This window comes from Nerophis ophidion, linkage group LG02 (assembly GCF_033978795.1).
Source record: "Nerophis ophidion isolate RoL-2023_Sa linkage group LG02, RoL_Noph_v1.0, whole genome shotgun sequence".
Taxonomy (NCBI): domain Eukaryota; kingdom Metazoa; phylum Chordata; class Actinopteri; order Syngnathiformes; family Syngnathidae; genus Nerophis; species Nerophis ophidion.
This window is the reverse complement of record NC_084612.1, coordinates 45,041,198-45,066,197: the sequence shown is the minus strand read 5'-3', so window position 1 is coordinate 45,066,197 and position 25,000 is coordinate 45,041,198. Positions and strand designations below refer to the sequence as shown.

The window sequence follows — 25,000 nt, the reverse complement described above, 5'->3', positions numbered from 1 at the left end:
CACCAGTGGTCAAGAGTTTTGGGTCATGACCGAAAGGATAGTATCACGGGTACAAGCGGCCGTAAAAAAATGTCTCGGCCGTGTGGCGGGGCTCTGCCTTAGAGATAGGGTGAGAAGCTCTGCCATCCGGTAGGAACTCAAAGTAAAGCCGCTGCTCCTCCACATCGAGAGGAGCCAGATTAGGTGGTACCGGCATCTGGTCAGGATGCCACCTGAACGCCTCCCAAGGGAGGTGTTTAGGGCACGTCCAACCGGTAGGAGGCCTCGGGGAAGACCCAGGACACGTTGGAAAGACTATGTCGCCGGCTGGCCTGGGAACGTCTCGGGATCCTCCGGGAAGAGCTAGACGAAGTGGCTGGGGAGAGGGAAGTCTTGGCTTCCCTGCTTAGGATGCTGCCCCCGCGACCTGACCTAGGATAAGCGGAAGAAGATGGATGGAACATCTTTTTTAATCATTGAACCAGTCATGATTCAAATAATGAGATTAATAATATCTAGTTTTCAATAACGTTCAAGATGTTTATCAAGATTCTTCTTCCTTGTACTTTGTAAAACTCATGTAGTATGAACAATGTCTTAAACTGGAACACATTAGTACATTGTTTGACTTATTTGTTTTATCCACTCCATAATTTAATTCCACATGTTGATGTACTACAGGTTTTAAGTGTAGTACGTGCACACAAATGTTACTTAGATTTTTTTCTAAGGTTACTCCCTCACCCCCTTTTTTTTGAGAATAAATATTATTTAGTTTTAGGTAGCTGGCTTAAGTTTACTTTGTGCATAATTTTAGCTGATTGTAGAAGCACCAAATCATTGAGTTTCAGTATTTTGGATTCAGTAAATAAAGTGTTTGAATGTTCTCGATGACCTACATTATGTATCATTGTAACTACCGTAATATTTTTTTGTAACACGATTAGAGAACGTAATGTATTTTCGTAGATATTTCCCCATATTTCTGCTCAATAACTCAGATATGGTAGCATTGGCGAGCTGTAGAGAATATGGAGTGATTTATGGTCAAAAATATATTTTGCTTTATTTATTATTGAAATATTACTTGCCACATTATGTTGTATAATATTATATGAGATTTTCAGTTCATTTTATCATCAATAATTACACCCAAAATTTGATTTCTTTCCCCATTTCAATATTTACTTTTATTTGTATTTGACTGTATTTTCTACTGCTATCAAATAGCATTATTTAAGTTTTGCTGATATTCAAAGATCATCTATTTTTGTCAAACCCCATTTCTTTAATACATTAATTTATTGTTATTATTTGTATAGGCTTTTGTGTGTTTTCTCCTGAACAAAACACCGTCGTGTCGTCCGCAAACAATACTATTTTTAAATTCTTTGTAACTTCAGAAATGTCGTTTATATGATGATTAATCATTTTGGTCCCAGCCTTAATCCCTGGGATACGCCACAAGATATGTTTAATTCTGTTGACGTTTTTTTTCCACATAGCATCACATATTGCTTCCTTTTGGTTAAGTAGCTTCTTATCCAGTTCAGTATGAATCTTCTGATGCCATACCCTTCTAATTTATTAATTAAGATGTTCTGAATAATTGTGTCAAATCATTTTGCCAGCGCCATAATTACTGCTGCTACACCTGTATATATTAAGTTAAAGTTAAAGTACCAATGATTGTCACACACACACTAGGTGCGGTGAAATTTGTCCTTTGCGTTTGACCCATTCCCTTGATCACTGCTTTAATATGGCCACCTGCTGTTCTGTGAGGTTGATATCTAGTTCTCCTTGTTCTCCTCCACTGTAGGTGGCCACCGCCTGTGCATATGTAGAGGACTTGATGTGTAGCCGTGTCGAAATAGCATCAATAATTAGAACTGTTCGAACTCGCACACTGTCCGTTACTCGTCGCCATTGTTGTCATTCTGTACCCACAGGTACTTCACCTTTTTCATGATGCAATATAGGTTACTGTTGTCAAAAACTCCAACGCTCATGTGATATCCTCACTCTACTAAACTGTGCATTCTTTCTTTGAACCCATGCTGCTCCTGGGATTGATTATTTGGGTGTCTTGTCTGTGGAGCCCCGCGCTCGCCTCTCTGCTGCTGCTTTCACTACCCGCCAGGCCTCTCCTCGCACCAGCCTTGCTTCTCCTGCTGCGAGCCGAGCCTCGGTGCTGCAGTCGCTCACTCACTGGGTCTCGCTGATGTTCTCCAGCCTTGTGCTAGAATCACTGCTGCCTTTGCTCTGTGCCTGGTGCTAGCCTCAATGTTGCCACTGCTCTCTGGGCCTGTTGGCGGTAGCCTGGCTGCAGCCAACACTCTCCGGGTCGGTGGTAGTCTTGCTACTTCTGCCGCTCTCCGGGTCCAGTCCCTATACCCGGTCGCTCTGGGCACCAAAGCTCACTCGCTCTTTTTGCCAAAGCTCGCTTGCCACCGATGCTCACTCGCCACCAATGCTCGCTCGCCACCAATGCTTACTATGGTCAGCATGCTCACTTGCTCTGGCCAGCAATGCTCACTCGCTCTGGCCTGCAATGCTCACTCGCCACTGCACCCTTATGTTCAAGCATAAGTGTTTCCATAAGTGCACTTGACAACAGGACACCCAAGTCCGCAGTTTTAAGATTGACTTTGTGGTTGTATCATTAGATTTGCGGTCTCACGTTTTGGACACTCGGGTGAAGGGAGAGGCGGAGCTTTCAACCAATCACCTCCTTTTGGTGAGTCGCTTTTAATGGCGGGGGATGATGCCAGATAGACAATGGCAGGCCCAAACGCGAAGTGAGGGTCACCTGGGAACATCTGGCAGAGTGTTCCATCAGAGGGAGTTTCAATTCATAACTCCGGAAGGCCTTTGAACATGTTAAAGGGGAGGCGCTGGACATTTAGTCCGGGTGGACCAATGTTCCTTACCTCTATTTTCAGTCAGTATAAAATTAAAATAGCAATATCACCAATACTTGGTTAATATGCAGGTTACAACATACAAATGGAGTATTGTTGGCTGTTTTTTATGGGCGTGATAGATTACTCTCATTCGCTGCATTGTTAGCCACCTCAGACTTGCCATGTATTAGTATTTACAATGAAAAAATAAGAAAAAGGAAAACGTGTGCTCTTCTCTTACATAGGGATTGTGAATGATAGGCAAAATTCCGAAAAAAGGGCAGTTACTCTTTAAAGTCACGGAAAATGACGTATAGTAACTGAATTGTTGTCCATCCATCCATCCATCCATTTTCTACCGCTTATTCCCTTTGGGGGTCGCGGGGGGCGCTGGCGCCTATCTCAGCTACAATCGGGCGGAAGGCAGGGTACACCCTGGACAAGTTGCCACCTCATCGCAGGGCCAACACAGATAGACAGACAACATTCACACTCACATTCACACAGTAGGGCCAATTTAGTGTTGCCAATCAACCTATCCCCAGGTGCATGTCTTTGGAAGTGGGAGGAAGCCGGAGTACCCGGAGGGAACCCACGCATTCACGGGGAGAACATGCAAACTCCACACAGAAAGATCCCAAGCCTGGATTTGAACCCAGGACTGCAGGACCTTCGTATTGTGAGGCAGACGCACTAACCCCTCTGCCACCGTGAATTGTTGTCATTGTGAGGAAAAAGAATGTTTGTTTGAGGAAACTGTGTTTACGATGACGCATGCAATTTTTCACAAACCCTCAACCGGTCCCATCAAAACTAAACCTTTCACTCATTTCCATCGAGCACTTGAGCTGGCTGGCTTATCGTGTGAACGTAATGCCTGCCTCCAGGACTTGAAGCGACCACCTCAAACACAGATGTGCGAAAAAACAACAAAACAGCTCCCAAATATATTCTGTGTCAAGTGATATGATTCTTTTCCCTTAACTTTATAAATACTTGTCGTTCAAAAGCAGAGTTAAAAGTACATAAAAACACTGCGCAGCTGCTAAATGCTACCCAGCTATTGTTGACATGACCACCGATGCCTGGGATTGTAGCATCTTAAACTTATAGGGTAATTGCACTTTTTGGGGGATTTTCACATCATTCACAATCCCTTTTTAAGACATGTCTATCTTTTTTATGCATTCTAATTTGAGATATACAGCAAGTACGAGGTGTCTAACAATGTAGGTAATGGGAGCAATTTTCCCTCCAATTTTTCATATTTGTAAGCAAACGCCAAAACTCCTTGAGCATTCAGTGGCGCACATGTGAGGGACGGCAGACGTGCACACTGTTATGCCCTTATCTTTTTCTTCGATTTTATGTGCGGCCTAGATTTGCCGTGCGCAGAGGACGTGGGAGCAGTGTGCAATTGCACAGAGGCGTATCTTAGAGGGAACGTTGAATGGGAGTCATCTATTGCGCACATAAAGCCCTCTATAAACATCCAAAAACCGCCAACAGTATTCCATTTACACCTTGTGACCTGCATATTACCCAAGTATAAGCAATATTATTATGAGCGCTAACGCAGAGGAACTACTTTTAGCGACAAAGTGATTACAGGGTTAACATAGCTTATGCAGCTGTTGACATACTGAGCCAGTGAGTTGCTGCATCGCCTTTGAGTTGGTGAAAGTTCATTTTAGATTATACAGTAAATTATGCCTATTACTTTTCTAGTAAAAGTTTTGTGGCATAAGCCGGGAAGTTGGTCAACTCTGACATTCAACTTGGACCCGGAAAAAGACACAAAAAGCTGCTTGTTTACACTCACATGTTTTATTCTTTTTACTTGGATAACATTTACGATTAATTCTTCATCTAAACGGGAAGATATAAACATCCCATCAGTCGGCATCCTAGTGAGAGCAGACTTTATATAGAACCTGATAGTTTTATTATGTTTGTAGTGCGTATTTCTTGTATAGCACTTAGTGATAGTGCTACTTACTGGATCTGCTTATTTCATAATGGAGGAGGTTTTTTTTAGATGTTTTTAAGAATGTTTAGAGGGAGAATTAAGCGAAACCCATACCTCCATTCATGGACACAATAGCATTTATCTGCGAGTTAGAATGCATTAAAAAAAGAAAAACATGTGTGCTTGTCTCACATGAGGATTGTGAATGATAGACAAAATTGCAAAACAAGTTTACTTCCCTTTAAAACTTCATTGAATGTTAATAATTACTTGGCAGTTTCTATAGTGCCATAGTTTGGCTATATTGGCTATCAGTGTGGAAACAATAGCTAATGCATCCTTTTGTGTGTGCGTTATTTTACTTTAAAGCATGTAAACCTAAATCATTTACTAGTACTTATTTAGATCCAGCATAATTATGCTTTGACTTGACATACTGGGAGAAATTGTCCAATAATGTATCAACAAATGTAAGGATGTTTGCATTCTATTCAAAGGTCAGAGCTTTAAGAGCCATTTACATATATGTTTTATTTTATAAGATATTTTCGAAAGAACCACAACTGATAAACCATAATGGCAGACTATATCTGGTATTCTAGGATGTTAACAATGTACACCGAAACAGACCAAAAACTGTGTCAAAAAACCTTAATAAGTTCCAAAACCGCCAATTTTTTTAACTGTTCCATACATACTTCATTCACATGATAATGCACATACCTGCCCTGTGACAAGCTGGATCATTTGGGGCAGGAAGTACTCCTCTACTTTCCTTGAAGATACAAGCAAACAAAAAAGTATTTTTTCCATTTGTTTGTTTGTTTGTTTTAAAAGCTGAGGCATCGTCTTCTTCATAGCGGCAAACTTTTGACCTTTAAAGCATTATGTCACCCATATCTAGTCAGCATAGCCAAATCCAACAAATAGGTGCACTTAGAGTTGTACGGTATACCGGTACTAATAAAGTACCGTGGTACAAATGAATTGAAAACGGTACTACTGCCTTTTTTTTCATTCGGATGCTTACGTGCGGTGGTGACGTACAGAGCGCAGGGGCATTTTGTATGTGTCAGTGCACAAGGAGAAACAATGTGGAGAAGAAAGGTGGCAAAAGCAATTCTACTGGTTAATAAAGAGGGTACGTGAAGTGCAATATGTAAGTATTTGGACTTCAAAACTATCGATTAAGATGATGCTTCAAAGGGGAACAGCGCATTTTTTGGAATTTTGCCTATCGTTCACAATCATTATGAGGGACATGATGATGGATGTTTTTTTGTATTCTAAATATTAAATAAATGTGATCAAAAGTTTTCTTACAATGGAACCAATAGAAGCCGTTCAATTCTGCCTATAATGCCCTTAAAAAAACATCCAAACACCTCCATTGAGATGTGATATTCAAAACAATGAATATTTACGTATTCTGATCATTTAAAGCATACGCGGGTGGCGGCTAATCATCTTTCCATGTGTTTGCCATTTTCAGGCTCTACACGGCTGTCAAAGGGCACCAACTTGTCAGATTACCTATCAAGGTGAGATGCATGATTTATGAGCTACAATAATCTTCTAGGGAGCAAGTAAGCGAGAAAACAGCAGTCCACTCAATAATGTTAACATAGGGACATGCGGTAGAGATCACAGCACCGCTATAAATAGTTTATCTGTGTTAGGGCTTATAATAACAATATTACTCATAATTGGTAAATATTCAATTCACGAAATGTAAATGTAGTATGGTTGGCGGTTTTTGAATGGTTATTTATTGGATTCTATGGGCGAAATAGAGGACCTCCAATTGGCTACCCTGTAAGTGGACTTTTATTTACAAGTTAGAATGCTTTTTTTTTTTTAAATCCATCCGTTGTCATTTCTTTCATAATGATTGTGAACGTTAGGCGAAATACAAAAAAAAAATGCAGTCTCCCTTTCAAACACAGAAGTGCCACGCAGCATGCGCTGCTTTAAAACATGCTTCGCCAAAGGTGGCATAATTAAAGTATTACCACCTTTGCTTCAAATTTAGCTAAACAATAAATAACAAGCAGTCGGATCGTCAAGTAATGTAGTTAACTAGCTCCTTTGTTGTGCACATACAGATACATAAACACGCACAAAGCTGATTGGCTTGATGCCAAATATTAGAAGAGTTAAAACCACCCATGTGGCGAAAACTATTGCAAGTGAAATGTCTGAATTTTAAAACAAATTGCTACAATTTGTGTTTTATCTTAACAAGGTGTTTTACCAGCTATATGTCTTATATGTCAGTGGTCCCCAACCACCGGGCCGTGGCCCGATTGGTACCGGGCCACAGAAGAATTTTTTCTTAAAAAAAACAAAACATATTTTTTTAAATTAAATCAACATAAAAAACACAATATACACTTACAAATAGTGCACTAACCACAAAAAACTCCCTTTTTCATGACAAAAATGTCCCTTTTTCATGACAAAGAAGAAAAAAAAAAAAAAAATTTAAAAAAAGGACACCCCCCCGGGCCGCGGGACAAATTATTAAGCGTTGACCGGTGCGCGGATACAAAAACGTTGGGGACCACTGTTATATGTGTAGTTTCAGCTATGGTATTGTTTTTAGTATTTAGTAATGTTTGTATTTGTCTTAAGCACAGACCAACCTGGCAACCACAAATCATGAAGCCTAATGTCAATAAAGCTTTCTATTCTATTCTAACCTAACCCTAAATTAGGGCAGGCTATATGTTATATATACAATTTTAAATTGTTATTTGAGCGCAACAAGAAAAGCTCAATGTGTATAATGCCTTTTAATTTTATTTCAATCTTCTAAAATTGTTCCTTGAGTGCACTAAGAATCATATGTTTAACGTATCGGAAGATTTTTTTGTTAAAAGATAGCAAAAATTAAATATTTGTGTGGTCGCCGTATCGAAGAGTATCAAAACACATTTTGGTACCGGTACAAAAATATTGGTATCGTGACAACCTTGTAGAGTTGTATTTAAAAAAGTTGCATACACACATCATGCACCAAAAATTATAATCAACTTTAGGCCCTTAATAAATTATTAAACTTCTCCCTTTTTCCAGTGGAAAAAATAAACATGGTATGTTGTTTTAATTTTTTTTATACAAGAAATGATGTGTACATGTTCAGATCAAACATAGAATATTCCACAGAATAGGTGTTCTTTGCTTGTTGTAACTCCCTCAGATAAATATTAAATTTATGTCTTAAACTTAAACTCCAAATGTGATAGTACAAATACAAAAATTGGGACCCTAAGCAGGATTTTATTTTGAGGCCCTACCATACTTGCCAACCTTGAGACCTCCGATTTCAGGAGGTGGGGGGTGTGGTTGGGGGCGGGGCGTGGTTGGGGGCGTGTATATTTACAGCTACAATTCACCAAGTCAAATATATATATATATATATATGTATATATATATATATATATATATATATATATATATATATATATATATATATATATATATATATATATATATATATATATATATATATATATATATATATATATATATATCAGTGGTTCTTAACCTTGATGGAGGTACCGAACCCCACCAGTTTCATAATCGCATTCACCGAACCCTTCTTTAGTGAAAAATAAAATGTTTTTTTTCTCAAATTCAAGACAAAGTTATATGTTTTTTTTTTTTTTTACTGGTGCACAAAATGAACCGTGCATGAACATCATCTTCTTCAAAGAACATAACCAACACAGTGCATGAACTCACAACAAATTACACACCTGCGAATCAGATGGAAAATTAGAGGGAACATTGTTTGGGGGTATCCATAATACGGAAGTTTTTATTTACACGATGAGCCGGGCGTGTCTTGACCGCCGCGGCGGAGGCTTGGCCGAACCCCTGAGGCCGACTTTCGATCGAACCCGGGTTAAGAACCACTGATGTGTATATATGTATATATATATATATATATATATATATATATATATATATATATATATATATATATATAAGAAATACTTGACTTTCGGCGAATTCTAGCTATATATATTTATTTTATTATATATATTTATATATAAATATATAAGTATAAATACTCGAATTTCAGAATTTCAGTGTTGATTTATTTACACATATACACACACATAACATTCATCTACTCATTGTTGAGTTAAGGTTGAATTGTCCATCCTTGTTCTATTCTCTGTCACTATTTTTTAACCATGTGCATGTACAGTAGATGGCAGTATTGTCCTGTTTAAGAGTGTCACAACATTGCTGTTTATGGCAGACAAACTGCTTTACGGTAGACGAAAACGTGACTCCTGTTGTTGTGTGTTGTTACCACGCAAGGAGGACGGACGTTAATGAAACTGCCTAACAATAAACCCACATAAGAAACCAAGAACTCGCCCTCGATCATTCTACAATTATAACGTCATTGGGCAGACACACTGTTTATATTGTGGGAAAGCGGACGTGAAAACAGACTGTCCTCACTCAGGTCCGCATGGAGCTGGAGGGGCTGTGGCCTCCAGCTCCGCCTGAATTTCGGAAGATTTTCGGGAGAAAATTTGTCCCGGGAGGTTTTCGGGAGAGGCGCTGAATTTCGGGGGTCTACCGGAAAATCCGTGAGGGTTGGCAAGTATGGGGCCTACCATTTCAAAATTTGTAGACATTTTTTAAAATTTATGTTAAACAATTTTTATACTTTTTAATCAAACAAGAATTTCAGTTAACACATGTTTTGTAATGTGCAATAATTTATACAACCTGTGCAAAATAACACATTTAACATGCTTAAAACATATAGTTGAACATGCTCCTGACACAACCACAATGACCAGGATTAGATCTTTGTACATTTAATCATCAGCCCAGGATTAACACTGTGCACCATGACAAACAATATAAAAGTTGGGAGAAATGTGCCATTATATTTTTATCATTGACGAACCGGAAAGGGGATAGAAATACGTTTGCGGTAAAATGTAATATGAATCGCCCAGTCATTCAACAATTGACATTTTACAATACATGCACTTCTTCACACAAAATGGGGCTCCAGCGGATTACGGGTGCCTATAAGCGGCGTGTTTTACTTATAGGGAGGAACGACCCTGACACTCCATGTGTCCATCTCATGAAAATTAATTTATTTTGGCTGAGATTCCTAAGCAATGATTCAGTTGAGTTAAAGCAGTGGTTCTCAAACTTTTTTCAGTGATGTACCCCCTGTGAACATTTTTTTAATTCAAGTACCTCCTAATCAGAGCAAAGCATTTTTGGTTGAAAAAAAGAGATAAAGAAGTAAAATACAGCACTATGTCATCAGTTTCTGATTTGTTAAATTGTATAACAGTGCAAAATATTGCTCATTTGTAGTGGTCTTTCTTGAACTATTTGGAAAAAAACATATAAAAATAACAAAAAAAAAACTTGTTGAAAAATAAACAACCGATTCAATTATAAATAAAGATTTCTAGTCATAGAAGTAATCATCAACTTAAAGTACCCTCTTTGGGGATTGTAATGGAGATCCATCTGGATTCATGAACTTAATTCTAAACATTTCTTCAAAAAAAAAACATCAATATTTATGGAACATTTCCACACAAAATCTAGCTGTCAACACTGAATATTGCATTGTTGCATTTCTTTTCACAGTTTATGAACTTACATTCATATTTTGTTGAAGTAATATTCAATAAATATAATTATAAAGTATTTTTTAATTGTTGCTATTTTTAGAATATTAAAAAAAAAATCTCACGTACCCCTTGGCATACCTTCAAGTACCCCCAGGGGTACGCGTACCCCCATTTGAGAAACACTGAGTTAAAGGACTAAAAGCAGGATTAAGATTTTAGCATATAATTAGCAAATACATGAAAAATAGCATGTAACCACTTTACAGTGTTTCAACAAAAAATAAATGGACGATAAATATAGTTTAAAAAATAATGTACACCGCATCCGAAAGTATTCACAGCGCTTCACTTTTTCTCACATTTTATTTTACATGCAAAATGGAATGGATTGATCTTTGTCCTCAACATTATACAGACAATACCCCACAATGACAATGTGAAGTTTTTTTTTCTTACATTTTGCAAGTTTAAAAAAAATACAAAATCACATTTAAAGGCCTACTGAAATGAGATTTTCTTTTTTAAACGGGGATAGCAGGTCCATTCTATGTGTCATACTTGATCATTTCACGATATTGCCATATTTTTCTTAAAGGATTTAGTAGAGAACATCCACGATAAAGTTCGCAACTTTTGGTCGCTAATAAAAAAGCCTTGCCTGTACCGGAAGTAGCAGACGATGTGCGCGTGACGTCACTGGTTGTAGTGCTCTTCACATCCTCACATTGTTTACAATCATAGCCACCAGCAGCGAGAGCGATTCGGACCGAGAAATCGATGATTTCCCCATTAATTTGAGCGAGGAAGAAAGATTCGTGGATGAGGATAGTGAGAGTGAAGGACAAGGGAAAAAAAAAAGAGGCGAGGGCAGGGAGAGCGATTCAGATGTTATTAGACACATTTACTAGGATAATTCTGGAAAATCCCTTTTCTGCTTATTGTGTTACTAGTGTTTTAGTGAGATTATATGGTACCTGAATGTCAGAGGGGTGTGGCCACGGGTGTGGTGACCGCCAGTGTCTCCGGTGGGAGGAGGTAAGATAGTCCGGCTGTGTTTGTGTTGCTAAAGGCAGCTGCAATACACCGCTTCCCACCTACATCTTTCTTCTTTGACTTCTCCATTATTAAGTGAACAAATTGCAAAAGATTCAGCAACACAGATGTCCAGAATACTGTGTAATTATGCGATTATAGCAGACTACTTATAGCTTGGATCGGGCTGGAAAATAATGTCCGCTACAATCCGAGATGTCACGCGCACGCATCACCATATGCATCATCATACCAACGTTTTAAACAGGAAACTTCGCGCGAAATTTAAAATTGCAATTTAGTAAACTAAAAAGGCTGTATTGGCATGTGGCCGTACATGCATAGTTAAGATTTCATCATTGATATATAAACTATCAGACTGTGTGGTCGGTAGTAGTGGGTTTCAGGAGGCCTTTAGCAACACAAACACAGCCGGTGTTTCCTTGTTTACATTCCCGAAGGTGAAGCTTTACTATGGAAGAGCGGGTAAGCGAACATGGTTTCCGACCACATGTCAACCGGCAGGTTTCGGTGAGAAAATTGTGGTAATAGGTTGGCTCTTACCGTAGACATGAGCGGAGCTTGCGTCCTACTGCAGCTGCGGACTCTTTTACCTCCTCCCACCGGAGACACTGGCAGTCACCACACCCGTGGCCACACCCCTCCGACTTTCAGGTACATTATAATCTCACTAAAACACTAATAACACAATAAGCAGATAAGGGATTTTCCAGAATTTTTCTAGTAAATGTGTCTAATATCTGAATCGCTCCCACTACCCTCGCCTTTATTTATTTATTTTTTTTCCCTAGTCCTTCACTCTCACTATCCTCATTCATGAATCTTTCATCCTCGCTCAAATTAATGGGGAAATCGTCGCTTTCTCGGTCCTAATCGCTCTCGCTGCTGGTGGCTATGATTGTAAACAATGTGAGGATTTGAGGAACTCCACAACCCATGACGTCACGCGCACATCATCTGCTACTTCCGGTACAGGCAAGGCTTTTTTATTAGCGACCAAAAGTTGCGAAATTTATCGCCGATGTTCTCTACTACCGTATTTTTCTGAGTATAAGTCGCTCTGGAGTATAAGTCGCACCTGCCGAAAATGCATAATAAAGAAGGAAAAAAACATATATAAGTCGCACTGGAGTATAAGTCGTATTTTTGGGGGAAATTTATTTGATAAAACCCAACACCAAGAATAGACATTTGAAAGGCAATTTAAAATAAATAAAGAATAGTGAACAACAGGCTGACTAAGTGTACGTTATATGGCGCATAAATAACCAACTGAGAAAGTGCCTGCTACGTTAACGTAACATATTATGGTAAGAGTTAACATATAGATCATGCTACACGGTTACCAAACAATCTGTCACTTCTAATCGCTAAATCCCATGAAATCTTATACGTCTAGCCTCTTACGTGAATGAGCTAAATAATATTATTTGATATTTTACGGTAATGTGTTAATAATTTCACACATAGGTCGCTCCTAAGTATAAGTCGCACCCCCGGCCAAACTATGAAAAAAATTGCGACTTACAGTCCGAAAAATAAGGTAAATCCTTTCAGCAAAAATATGGCGATATCGCCAAATGATCAAATATGACACATAGAATGGAACTGCTATCCCCGTTTAAATAAGAAAATCTCATTTCAGTAGGCCTTAAAGGCAGCTGCAATACACCGCTTCCCACCTACATCTTTCTTCTTTGACTTCTCCATATTTTGCAACACAGATGTCCAGAATACTGTGTAATTATGCGATTAAAGCAGACTACTTATAGCTTGGATCGGGCTGGAAAAAAATGTCCGCCACAATCCAAGACGTCACGCGTACGCGTCATCATACCGACGTTTTCAACAGGATACTTTGCGCGAAATTTTAAATTGCAATTTAGTAAACTAAAAAGGCCATATTGACATGTGTTGCAATGTTAATATTTCATCATTGATATATAAACTATCAGACTGCGTGGTCGGTAGTAGTGGGTTTCAGTAGGCCTTTAGAGCCTTTGCTCAATACTTGGTTGATGCACTTTTTGCGACAATTATAGCCTCAAGTCCTTTTGAATACAATGCCAGAAGCTTGACACACCTACAGTATCTTTGGACAATTTCGCCCATTCCTCTTTGCAGCACCTCTCAAGCACCATCAGATTGGATGGGAATCATCATACAGGATGTCGCTGTACATTGCTGCATTCATCTTAGTTTAGTCAGGGAGATGACCAAGAACCCCAATGGTCACTCTCTCAGAGCTACTGCATTCATCTGTGGAGAGAGGAGAACCTTCCAGAAAGACAATCATCTCTGCAGCAATCCTAACCAACCTACTGAGTGGCCTAGTGGTTAAGAGTGTCCGCCCTGACATCGGTAGGTTGTGAGTTCAAACCCCGGCCGAGTCATACCAAAGACTATAAAAATGGGACCCATTACCTCCCTGGGTTGGAATTGGGGGTTAAATCACCAAAAATGATTCCCGGGCACGGACACCGCTGCTGCCCACTGCTCCCCTCATCTCCCAGAGCATGAACAAGGGGATGGGTCAAATGCAGAGGACAAATTTCACACTTAGCGTGTGTGTGACAATCATTAGTACTTAACTTTAACTTTAAACAACCAATCAGGCCTGAAAGATAGATTGGCAAGATGGAAGCCATTTCCTAATATAAAGTTTGCCAACATGAACCGGAAATACTCTCAGACCCTGCGATGAGGTGGCGACTTGTTCAGGGTGTACACGCCTTCCGCCCGATTGTAGCTGAGATAGGCACCAGCGCCCCCCGCAACCCCAAAGGGAATAAGCGGTACAAAATGGATGGATGGATACTCTCAGACCATGAGAAACAAAACACTGTGGTCTGTCGAGACAAAGCTTGAACTCGTTGGCGTGAATACCAGGCATTTTGTTTAGAGGAAACCAGGCACCGCTCATCACCAGGCTAATATCACCCTTACAGTGAAGCATGGTGGTGGCAGCATCATCCTGTGAGGATGCTTTTTGCTAGCAATAACTGTGAGTCTAGTCAGAATAGTGGGAAAAATGAATGCAGCAATGCTACCCATCCAACCAGATGGAGCTTGAGGGGTGCTGCAAAGAGGAATAGGCAAAGAGGAATGGGGTGAACTGCCCAAATATAGGTGTGCCAAGCTTGTGGCATCATATTCAAAAATACTTGAGGCTATAACTTCTGCCAAAAGTGCATCAACATAGTATTGAACAAAGGCTGTGAATACTTAGGTACATGTAATTTGTTTTTTTAATGTTTTTGTTTTGTTTTGTTTTTTATAATTTTGCAAAGAAAAACTTTAAACAACCTTTCAACAATGTCGTAATGTTTTGAGGACAAAAATTAATCTATTTCATTTTGGAATAAGGCTCTAACATAAATGTGGAAAAGGTGAAGCTGTGAATACTTTCTGGACGCACTGTAGTAACAGGATTGTGCAGAGGTTTGTTTGCGATGGCAACATTACGAAATTCTGGAAGGTCTGATTATATTATACCTGAACTATTTTCAATAACTCTTGAATCCCATTTGTCACCTACCAGATTTGTCAGGTAGGCAATAACCTCTTTCAAGGTTAAAAGATGAAGCTATGACTTGTTTACATCATACATTGTACTGTAAAATACAGTGTAATGCTGCTTTCAAGATTACTAACCTAAACTTTGTCCATGGTGAGAACCAGCGCATCTCCCTGTAGTTGCCATGGTTGGCCATCAGCATCTTTGGCCGAATCAATAGGATCTGTCTTTGGATAGACAAATATGTCAGTATGTCAGTATCATACATTGTAAAGCAGTGTATTACGTACGTGTACACAACATATGTTGGGCAATTTAGCAATATATTGTAGTGAATTGCTGTCCTTCAAAAAATGTCATGCAATTGTATTTACAATGTTTCAAAGGCTGAATGAAATACAGTAAAAATAATTAAAATAGTGTTGAAAACATATTTGGTGGTACTGTACTTGGGTTTTCATACACCCAGCTTAAAATAACATTTTGGCCAAAACTTCTTGGTTATTGTAAGATCAAGCATTGCACGTAACTAAATATTGTTTTTGTCCACGTATTATTCCGAAGCACAGTGTCTAAAAATAGCAGTCCGAGGCGGTGGTGACTTTTTTTTATTGGGTAGGACTGCAAAACAATCCACCATGAGACAAAAGAAAGTTGTGTGTGAAAGCACTCAGATAAAGACGGTAAAAACACTACTGAATTCAAGAAATAACTTGTAGCAAAGAATGTGAGACATCTGCACCTTCCCTCATTGGAATGGGAAATGAAAAGATGTATACGATTTTGCTTCCATTTTCGATTATGCTTAGCGATTAGGGTATTTATGGATTTTCTTACCAATTCTCACTTGGAAAAAATAATAATAAACAGGTTGATTAGCATAAATGTTGTTTAACTGTGAAGTAACATGTGTACAAACCCGAAAGAGGCCCACAATGGGATACCGGGGGAGCGCAGAAAAAAAAAAGTTTTTAGAAAAATAGAACAATAGAAAAAATATTATTTTGTAGAAATGAACAAAATGCAACATAAATTATTGTTATTATTCCGTTTCTAATCGAAACTAAAATTATCTTTTTAAAAAGGCTATATGAGCTGAGCTCTCAGTCTAAACTACATCAGCTAGTGACAAAGCACTGTCAAGCAAGTAATGTCCAATAGATGTGTGCACTGTGGAATTCTTATTGTAATGTAATGTAAATGTAACGAATTAGAAGCATTCATTTAGTTTTTTCAGTTAGTCATATAATATTTTACAATGAAGCAATTGGCACTGCGGGGTGGAGGCTCACTCCGAGATTGGAGCAGATTGAAAATCTGTCATTCAATCAAAGTTATCAGATACTTTGTGCGCAAATGTTACTGCATATTGGTGGTATTTCCTTACATTGACGAAATATCCACTTTGCGAGTCGTCCACATGTCATCCTTTATCGTAAAATGTAACTCTCAAGCATCGCTTGGGCATGGCTACATCATTTGCACTAACAGTAATCGATAATGGAAATGATTCCACGGAGTCAAAACATTGTGAACTGTTTCTCAAAAACAACTGGTTCCCTGTGTCTGGAACAGAATCATTGGATTTACATTATTTGCTATTAGGAAATATGTATTCTGTTTTCTTCTGACCTTTCAATCAGATTACTATAAAAACCTTAGTAGCACTGTACAAAGAATTATAAGTAATGTAACTAATATCAACAAAAAAACTACTACATTACAACAATACAAGGATTAAACATGTTGCCCACTTATTTTTTATTTTTTATTTAAAGATGAGGCTGTCAAACAATTTAATATTTAGTTGCATTGTCCAACTAGTAAACTCGTAAATTAATTGTGATAATCGCAATTACCTTTGGCAGATCTTTAGAAAGATCATTTTCCCGTTATAGTAATATCAACATGGGCCTGGACAATTTATTTGCCTATTAAACACTATGCTTTCTTGAACATCTTAACACAAAATGCACACAGATGTCCCTTTTACAGACACACGCAGTGGAACACATTTTCAGGCTTGAAGTTTCATCCCTTAGACCAGCCAACTAAAGATCACGACTGAACAATTTTATTAAAATAGTGTAATGACAATAGTGTAATGGTAAGTCTGTTGTCAAATGTCTTGTATGTAATTTGGTGCATGTTTCTTAAGAATATTTTCCAATTTCGAGCAAGTTAGGTTTTCTTCATATTGTAGATATGTTTGAACATGAGTTTCAGTGCAAATTTAAAAAATTTCCAAACCTTAGAAATTAAAGTTTACAAACACTGAACTCCACCTCCATCATAAAAATAATCATCTGTAAGTCTCTAACACATTTGATTTATATTTTGTTTTTGGACTGAAGCAAGTGACATTGTAAAATATGGAAGTTCCATCCTATTGTGTATTTATTAGTGTTAGTTGTGAAACCAGTAAAATGCCATTAACTCATTATTTTCACATTAAAACTTTGACAGCCCTAAAAAAAACATTGTTCTTAGTAGGTTGATTGTTAGCACTTCAGTTCAGTAGCCACATTAACGGAATCAATGTACAGAAATGAAAACAGCACATTTAGCACCACAACTCCAATGAATTTTTGGCATTTATTTACCATGAAAGCATTCTTCTGTGGATTCAATCAAGAATTAATGTATGTACTGACATGAAGTATTTTATTCTTCAGAGCAATAGGTATTTACCATTGCAATGCAAAACTACTTTTCAATGTTTTGTCCTTAGAATGACAGGGGCCTCTACAAGCATGCAATATACAAAACACGGAAAATGTAAAAGTTACCTGTTGAGGAAAATCACCCGGCAGTTGTATCGTACATTATGATGCATGATGGGCCTGAATGAAATAAAACACTCAGTTAAAACATTGTACTTGTACTGGAATAGACATTTGGAAGAAACTAAAACAAGTATATTGTCTTCGGTACGCTTGAGTTTTATAATATTGTACAGACTACTTCAAAGACATGTACAGATGCACGTTGAAACCTGCATTCTATCTTTTCCTGATAGTAAAGTGTGTTAACCCAGGATTTCCCCTGGATGTGTAACGGCCACTGAACAGTGCCAACACAGAACGTCTCCACCATCTGCATATCACCACCACTGATTTTATGTGCATTGTTGCAGCTTACCCGTGCAGTAAAGTAGGCAAGACTTTTACAAGATCACACAAATTTGCACATAACATGTGATAAAGGGAGTTGTAATAAAACGAACCACAAACAGCAAATGAACTCAGTCCTGGAGATACGGAAACGGCTGTTAAAAGGCAACACCACAGAAAGTCTCAAACTTTATTTTTCTATTTGTAGCAAACAACACAACAGTAACATAATCCCTGGCGAGCATATTAAACACGCACACACACAAATCTCATTTAACTCTCGCTAACCACTCCCCAGCTCTCAGATTGTGTATAACACAGGCCCCAATATTGCTGGTCAAGGATATGTCTGTGATATGATTCTTTGATTTTGAACCTCCAGAATAAGCATGTCCTCATCCATTTGTGTCAATGAAGTGAAATTACGTCTGAAAACCTTTGACAAGTTGACTTCAGGTTTGTCCCTCTCATAAGGACATTTCAAAGTGTAAAATAGGATCCGCTTTGAACACGGAGTATTTTATTTGAAAAGTAAACTGGATCTTTTATTTTGTTTGAGCATGACTTCCTGTCTCACACAAGCCAATTTTTGCTAAATTGATCTACCGTGTTGGAGCGACCGCCAAAAATAGAAGCGCTGCTTATATTTAGCGCAGAGTAACGGTACAGGAGCCGATCACAGTGGTTACGTCGGTGGTGCAAACTGACATATTGACTAAAATGGAAATGGAAAGAATGGCGGGGCCGTTACTTAACCAGGAGGAATCCGAGGTTATCTGTCATGCCCAGCAGAGCACATTTAACAAAGCAGCCAAATTTCCGTCAAATGCTTAATTTACATTTTGCCCGTTTCAGTTTGGACTTGAGTCAGGGAAACCTGGAGAATAGTATATAATACTATAATCATACTGTGTAAAATAATATTCTTTTCCCAAGATGCCAGCGCCTGCTACAATTAGGCTATGCAGCAATGGTTGCATTGCGTGATGTAACCCCCCCCAAAAAGACTGTTGAAAAGCATTGATTTATTTGATCTACAGTAACTCTACTTGAATTACCATTGTTCACTTGCGATGGGAAGAAAACAAGCTATAAATAAAGTTGTGATTGCTCAGTTAAGTCACACACTCAACCCTGCAGAAGATGGTCTGCAAAAGCAGAGCTATCAAATTTGTGACGCAGGAGCCATTGGTCCCATGGCTCGCTTTATTGTGGAAAAAAAATTGGCCAGTCGGTGCACACAAAAAAAACCCCTGCAAAAATGGGGAAAATACAGCAAAAGTCAAAAAGCTGAAATATTGTAGATAACCAATAACTAACAGTAACACAAAACTCAGAAATTTTGATGACCATTGAGTCTTGATACGTTTCATCCCTGAATGTCATAGCTTGCTGAGGCCGATAGGACCGCATCGTCTACAAATAGCAGAGTTGAGATCCTAAAACACCCCCTGGACACGACAAGGGACACAGTAGAATGCCTTTTTGCTAATCTAGCAAGCAACTGTGTACCAGTTGGTCAACTTCCATGCTCCCTCCAGTAAAGTGTAGAGCTGGTATCGTGTTCTACGATCCGGACAAAATCCATATTGCACCTCCTTTTACTGAGACTGTTCCCCAAATACCGGTAGCTGTAATCGTCTCTGCGTCACTCAGGAACCGATGTCCCTGGGGGTCTTGCTTGTAACGTTTTAAATTTTTGTATCCAAAAGGATGCGCTCAATCAGCATGGGAACTATAAAAACAAACTTCTTCTAGAATATTCTGCTACTTTTTCAACAGGTTGGCTGTTCTCCCATCCATACTGTATACTTTGAAAATATTGACTTATTTCAGCTGTAATGCTTGCTTGCTTCCCATTATTAATTTATCGAATAACTTTTTTTGCAGCATATACCATGATTTCACCAAATATAAACTGCACCCACCTAATTGACTAATTTTATTTTATATGTATATTAGCTCCACTAATTGAAACATTAAATATCTAACAAGCGTTTGTGTTCATTCACAAATTTAACAAAAGATGGCGCTTGTAACACGCAACACAGTAGCCTACCGTAGAGGCCATGGACCACCTTTGTCCTCCTATGCTCTAAAACCAGATAAGTTAACTTCTTTGGCGCATAGCAGTCCAGTGTATCTGGTCCGTTTGTGGTGGATGTTTGTTTTGTGCACCGACTATATATTTTTTTAAGGCCGGGTCGATTGTTTTCGGCTTTTGGGCTGCGTCAGGTGCATTTTGTCGTTTCTTCTTCATTAAGAGGGTGACGCTCGAGGCATAATGATTGTGTAAGTGCGTTTGATTTAATGTGAACAATTTAATTTGTCCACTGTAACCTATTAGGCAATTTCATTGGTCTGGTGTGACAAGACTACATTTATTGGCGGTATGTAAAGCTTGTGAACACAGGAACACTCATAAATTAGCCACAGCATTGTACAAAGCACAGGGTTCAAAGCGTCAGAAAAAAGTGGGGGATTATAATCTGGAAATTATTGTACAGTATTTACATATATTTAACCTTTTCTTTACTTTTTTTCATATACTGTATATTTTTGCCATGCCTCAAGTTGAGATACGAAGGTTCAAACTAGGGCGGAATAATCGAAAAAAATAATAATCGAATTCCAATTTTCATCCCCACAATTGCAGAGTTGATTTATATTTTGTTCAAATTGTAATGAATGATTTTGATAAATATCTATTCTGCAAAAACATCCTATGTTGGACTAATTTGTTAGAATTAGTGAAAAGAAAAGTAACATGACCAGAAATAAACAATATGTATGCTATGCCTCAGTACAATTTTCCCTGTTGGTATTTCTCTCTTTGTAGAAAGTGACAGTGACATGTGATTGGTTGCCGACAAAGAAATGTGTACTGTGCTTGGTGCAAATGTCAAAGATTTTGCTCCACTATTACCCTGTCCGACGTGTGTATTGCTTTGGGCTTAGATTGCCGCTCACGCTGGTGAACAAATGATAGGCGGTGGTCGAAGGGGCCGCAGGCGCAAATTGGCAGCCACCCTTCTGTCAGTCTACCCCAGAGCAGCTGTGGCTACAAATGTAGCTTACCACCACCGAAGTGTGAATGTGACTGCTTTTAGTATCTAGGTAATAGAAAAGTGCCATATAAATCTAATTCATTATTTTTATTATTTTACGGATAATGCCAGTCACTAACCATTCATGGTTTATAGGCTTCTGACAGCACTTGTGCATATGAATTTACCAAAAGCCTCCTACTTAGTATTGTTTTATTTTTAATGTAATACTTACATCCCAACATCACAGATGATGTCCTTGGTGATGGGAGATTCCAGAAGCTTCTTCAGGACTTCGAAACAGTGGAGCAATGTGTCCGATTCATAGAAGTGGTCTGCACAACCATAGCCGCTATTGAAAAGAACAACTATTAGCGTATGTGTGACAACAAAGGCTCCCTAATATGATATAATGATGATGATGATGATGAAAATGATATAATATAAGGGAAACACTGCCATGGCATTTCACTTAAAAATACATACTGTCATCCTGAAAAGGGAAAATATAGGTGTGGTCAGACTCAACAGCGGGAGAGTGGTTGTGCGCAACCCGAGGGTCCCTGGTTCAATCCCCACCTAGTACCAACCTCGTCACGTCCGTTGTGTCCTGAGCAAGACACTTCACCCTTGCTCCAGATGGGTGCTGGTTAGCGCCTTGCATAGCAGCTTCCTCCATCAGTGTGTGAATGTGTGTGTGAATGCGTAAATGTGGAAGTAGTGTCAAAGTGCTTTGAGTACCTTGAAGGTAGAAAAGCGCTATACAAGTACAACCCATTCATCATTTATCATTTATTAATTGTATTGATTTATTGGAACCATTATTTTTCCAGGATGACTGATGATACACTAACGTACATCTTCAACAATATTTGTGCACTAGTTCAAATACCGGCAATTTCAATTATTTTTAAATCCACACACAGAAATCATTTTCATACAGGCTCAAATACAAAATATAGACACCAATAGAGGTGTGTTAAAATAAATGACTATTCTATGATTTGATTCCGAGGAGTCTAATTCAACAATCAAACTCAAATCGTCAAGACACTGAGCTATAGTAATGAGGCAAGTTGAGTACCTGAAGGCTTCAGACTGAGGGTCCTGCATAAAGATGTTACGAGATGGAGGATGCAGGGACACCGGATCTCGCCGTGACCCCCTGGGACGCACGGATGGAGCGTGAGTTTACTGCCTCCTTTCAGATATTAATGAGTCAGCGACGCAAAATACGCACCTAGTTCCCGCCTAGTGTGATTGTGGAGCTTGGGTAAACATGTAGTGCCTGCTCGATTTGCCAAAATAAGAGTTAACATGCAGCATTTAACTATTTTAATTGCATTTGCTGCTATAAGATAACCTGCAAAACAGCAACACCCACCCATAACACGCTATTAATGACATTGATTGGCTGCATTAGCGTGTCGACCTGGTAGTTAAAGTTAATGTGTGGTTTTGAAGCTGTCCCGACTATTTTTGTGGCCATGAACACGTCACTGGCTGAGCCAAGTATGTGGTCTTTTGGCACAAATGAAAGAGATGGCTGCTGTCAACACGACATATAGTTTGTCTTGGTGTGATTACGACAGAAAGTGACCATTTTTGCCAGAAAGTACTTTTGTTGCGACTGTTGTTTGGGAGAGGTTACAGGCAACAGTTTTGCTCAATAAAATTACTGTTGATACAGATCACCTCCTTTTCCTCCCTAAAACATCTTGGCAGGCGTTGTCATTGTTATATCTGTAATGACCACTTGTTGTCACCTGACACTTACAGAATTGCATGGAAAATGGTACAGCATAAATTGTTGTGTCGAGATTAGATTAGATTTTGGATTTGGATTTTGTGCGATGCAAAGATTTTCTGGAGAACACGTGAGCAGTCTGCAATTGCCCAAGCGCACGCCTCGGTGGAAATATTGAAATTGTGTATTTGAAAAAAAATAACAAATTGTAAAAATCATACCAGATTTCAAGTTCAGGCCCCAGTCTGTATTTGGCTCCACTTGCTTTGGCAAGTTCAATGCCTGTAAGTAGAAAGAACACATTGAAGGCATACACATACACACATATACATATAAATATATATATATATTAGGGCTGGGCAACGATTAAAAATTTTAATCGAGGTTAATCGCACTATTTCTCCGATTAATCGCGATTAACTGCATTGTATACGCAAAGCCCAATAATGAATTCAAAAGTAGTGTGTAGAGCACCTTTATTGGAATATTCTCCCACATGAACAAAAGCGCCAAAACATTTGTTGTGCAAACACAATTTAAATCAGTCCTTGTTAAACAGTAGCAGTTAAATAGCATATTTTATGAAAATCAACTCAAAAAATGTAAATACAAACATTTAAGCTTATTGCCATTGCCAGGGTATTTAAGTTATCCTGTTTGCTATGGAAAATAAATATAATCTACATACAAATCTCTGAGCCACAATCATAACATCTGAACAGGCAATTTCTGAGGTAACAGCAGAAACATTTTTTTTTATCAGGGATCTTATGTTTAAAAAACCTATATTATAGGTAGTGGGCTGTTTTAGGGAATTTTTTATCAAATTATCCGTAGTAGCAATATTAATAATGTTGTGTTTATTCTGCGTAGTGCACTTAAAATAATTATGACCATATCTAGGAATTGATATGATGTGAATTTTCCGATTGTTTGCTTGGTGCTTTGATAAACTGAACGCATATACATGGTACTATATTGTGATGTTATGAGCCAGGGAAGCGGCGGCGGCGATGAGCAAGAGGAACGCGGAGTTGGAATATAATTACAACACTTTATGTACATATTTATATCATATTTACATATTTATATAATATGTAACTACAAGCTCCATTTACAGACAGAATCCCATTGCTTTTATGAGCAGTCGAGCGAGTCAAAAGCCGAAAAAAAAAAAATATATATATATATACATTTTTTTTTTTTATATGTGGCGGCTGTAATTCTTTCGTGGCGGGCCGCGACAAATAAATGAATGTGTGGGAAACCCTGCATACATATACTACATATACTGTATATACACACACATATATACACACACACATATATATATATATATATACACATATATATACATATGTATATATAATATATATGTAAATATATATATATATATATATATATATATATATATATATACATATATATATATATTAGGGGTGTAATGTTATACAAAAATGTCGGTTCGATACGTACCTCGGTTTAGAGGTCACGGTTCAGTTCATTTTCGGTACAGTAAGAAAACTACAAAATATACATTTTTTGGTTATTTATTTACCAAATTTGTAAACTTTGGCTATATCCTTTTAACTTTGGAAATACTATAATAATTCTGCCCACGTTAATCAACATTAAACTGCCTCAAGTTGTTGCTCAGATTAAATAAAATGACAAACATTTTTCTTCCTTCTACATATAAAAAGTGCAACATTAAACAGTTTCAAGTCAACTCATCATGCTTAATTTATTACAGCATTTGGGAAGCCTGTAGTTGATTTATTTATTTATTTTTATTATGTAAATGTGATATCTTTATCAAGATGTGATAGCAGGGACCCTGCCATTCAAAACTAGGCTGCTACATTACTAATCCATCCATCCATCCATCCATCATCTTCCGCTTATCCGAGGTCGGGTCGCGGGGGCAGCAGCCTAAGCAGGGAAGCCCAGACTTCCCTATCTCCAGCCACTTCGTCTAGCTCTTCCCGGGGGATCCCGAGGCGTTCCCAGGCCAGCCGGGAGACATAGTCTTTCCA

The 25,000-nt window shown here is 38.3% G+C and overlaps 1 protein-coding gene across 2 annotated transcripts in view; it reads right to left on the bottom strand.

The window, feature by feature from the left end:
• The window catches only part of nadsyn1 (NAD synthetase 1), a 75,710-nt gene that overhangs the window by 44,738 nt on the left and 5,972 nt on the right, over positions 1-25,000 (bottom strand). For both annotated transcript variants that reach the window (XM_061884564.1, XM_061884556.1), the window contains exons 2-6: positions 23,186-23,246; positions 21,453-21,569; positions 17,847-17,900; positions 15,195-15,284; positions 5,578-5,629 (exon numbers count right to left, since the gene is read on the bottom strand). In XM_061884564.1, the coding sequence (XP_061740548.1) occupies positions 5,578-5,629; positions 15,195-15,284; positions 17,847-17,900; positions 21,453-21,569; positions 23,186-23,246 (374 nt within the window). The remainder of the gene's footprint in view (positions 1-5,577; positions 5,630-15,194; positions 15,285-17,846; positions 17,901-21,452; positions 21,570-23,185; positions 23,247-25,000) is intronic.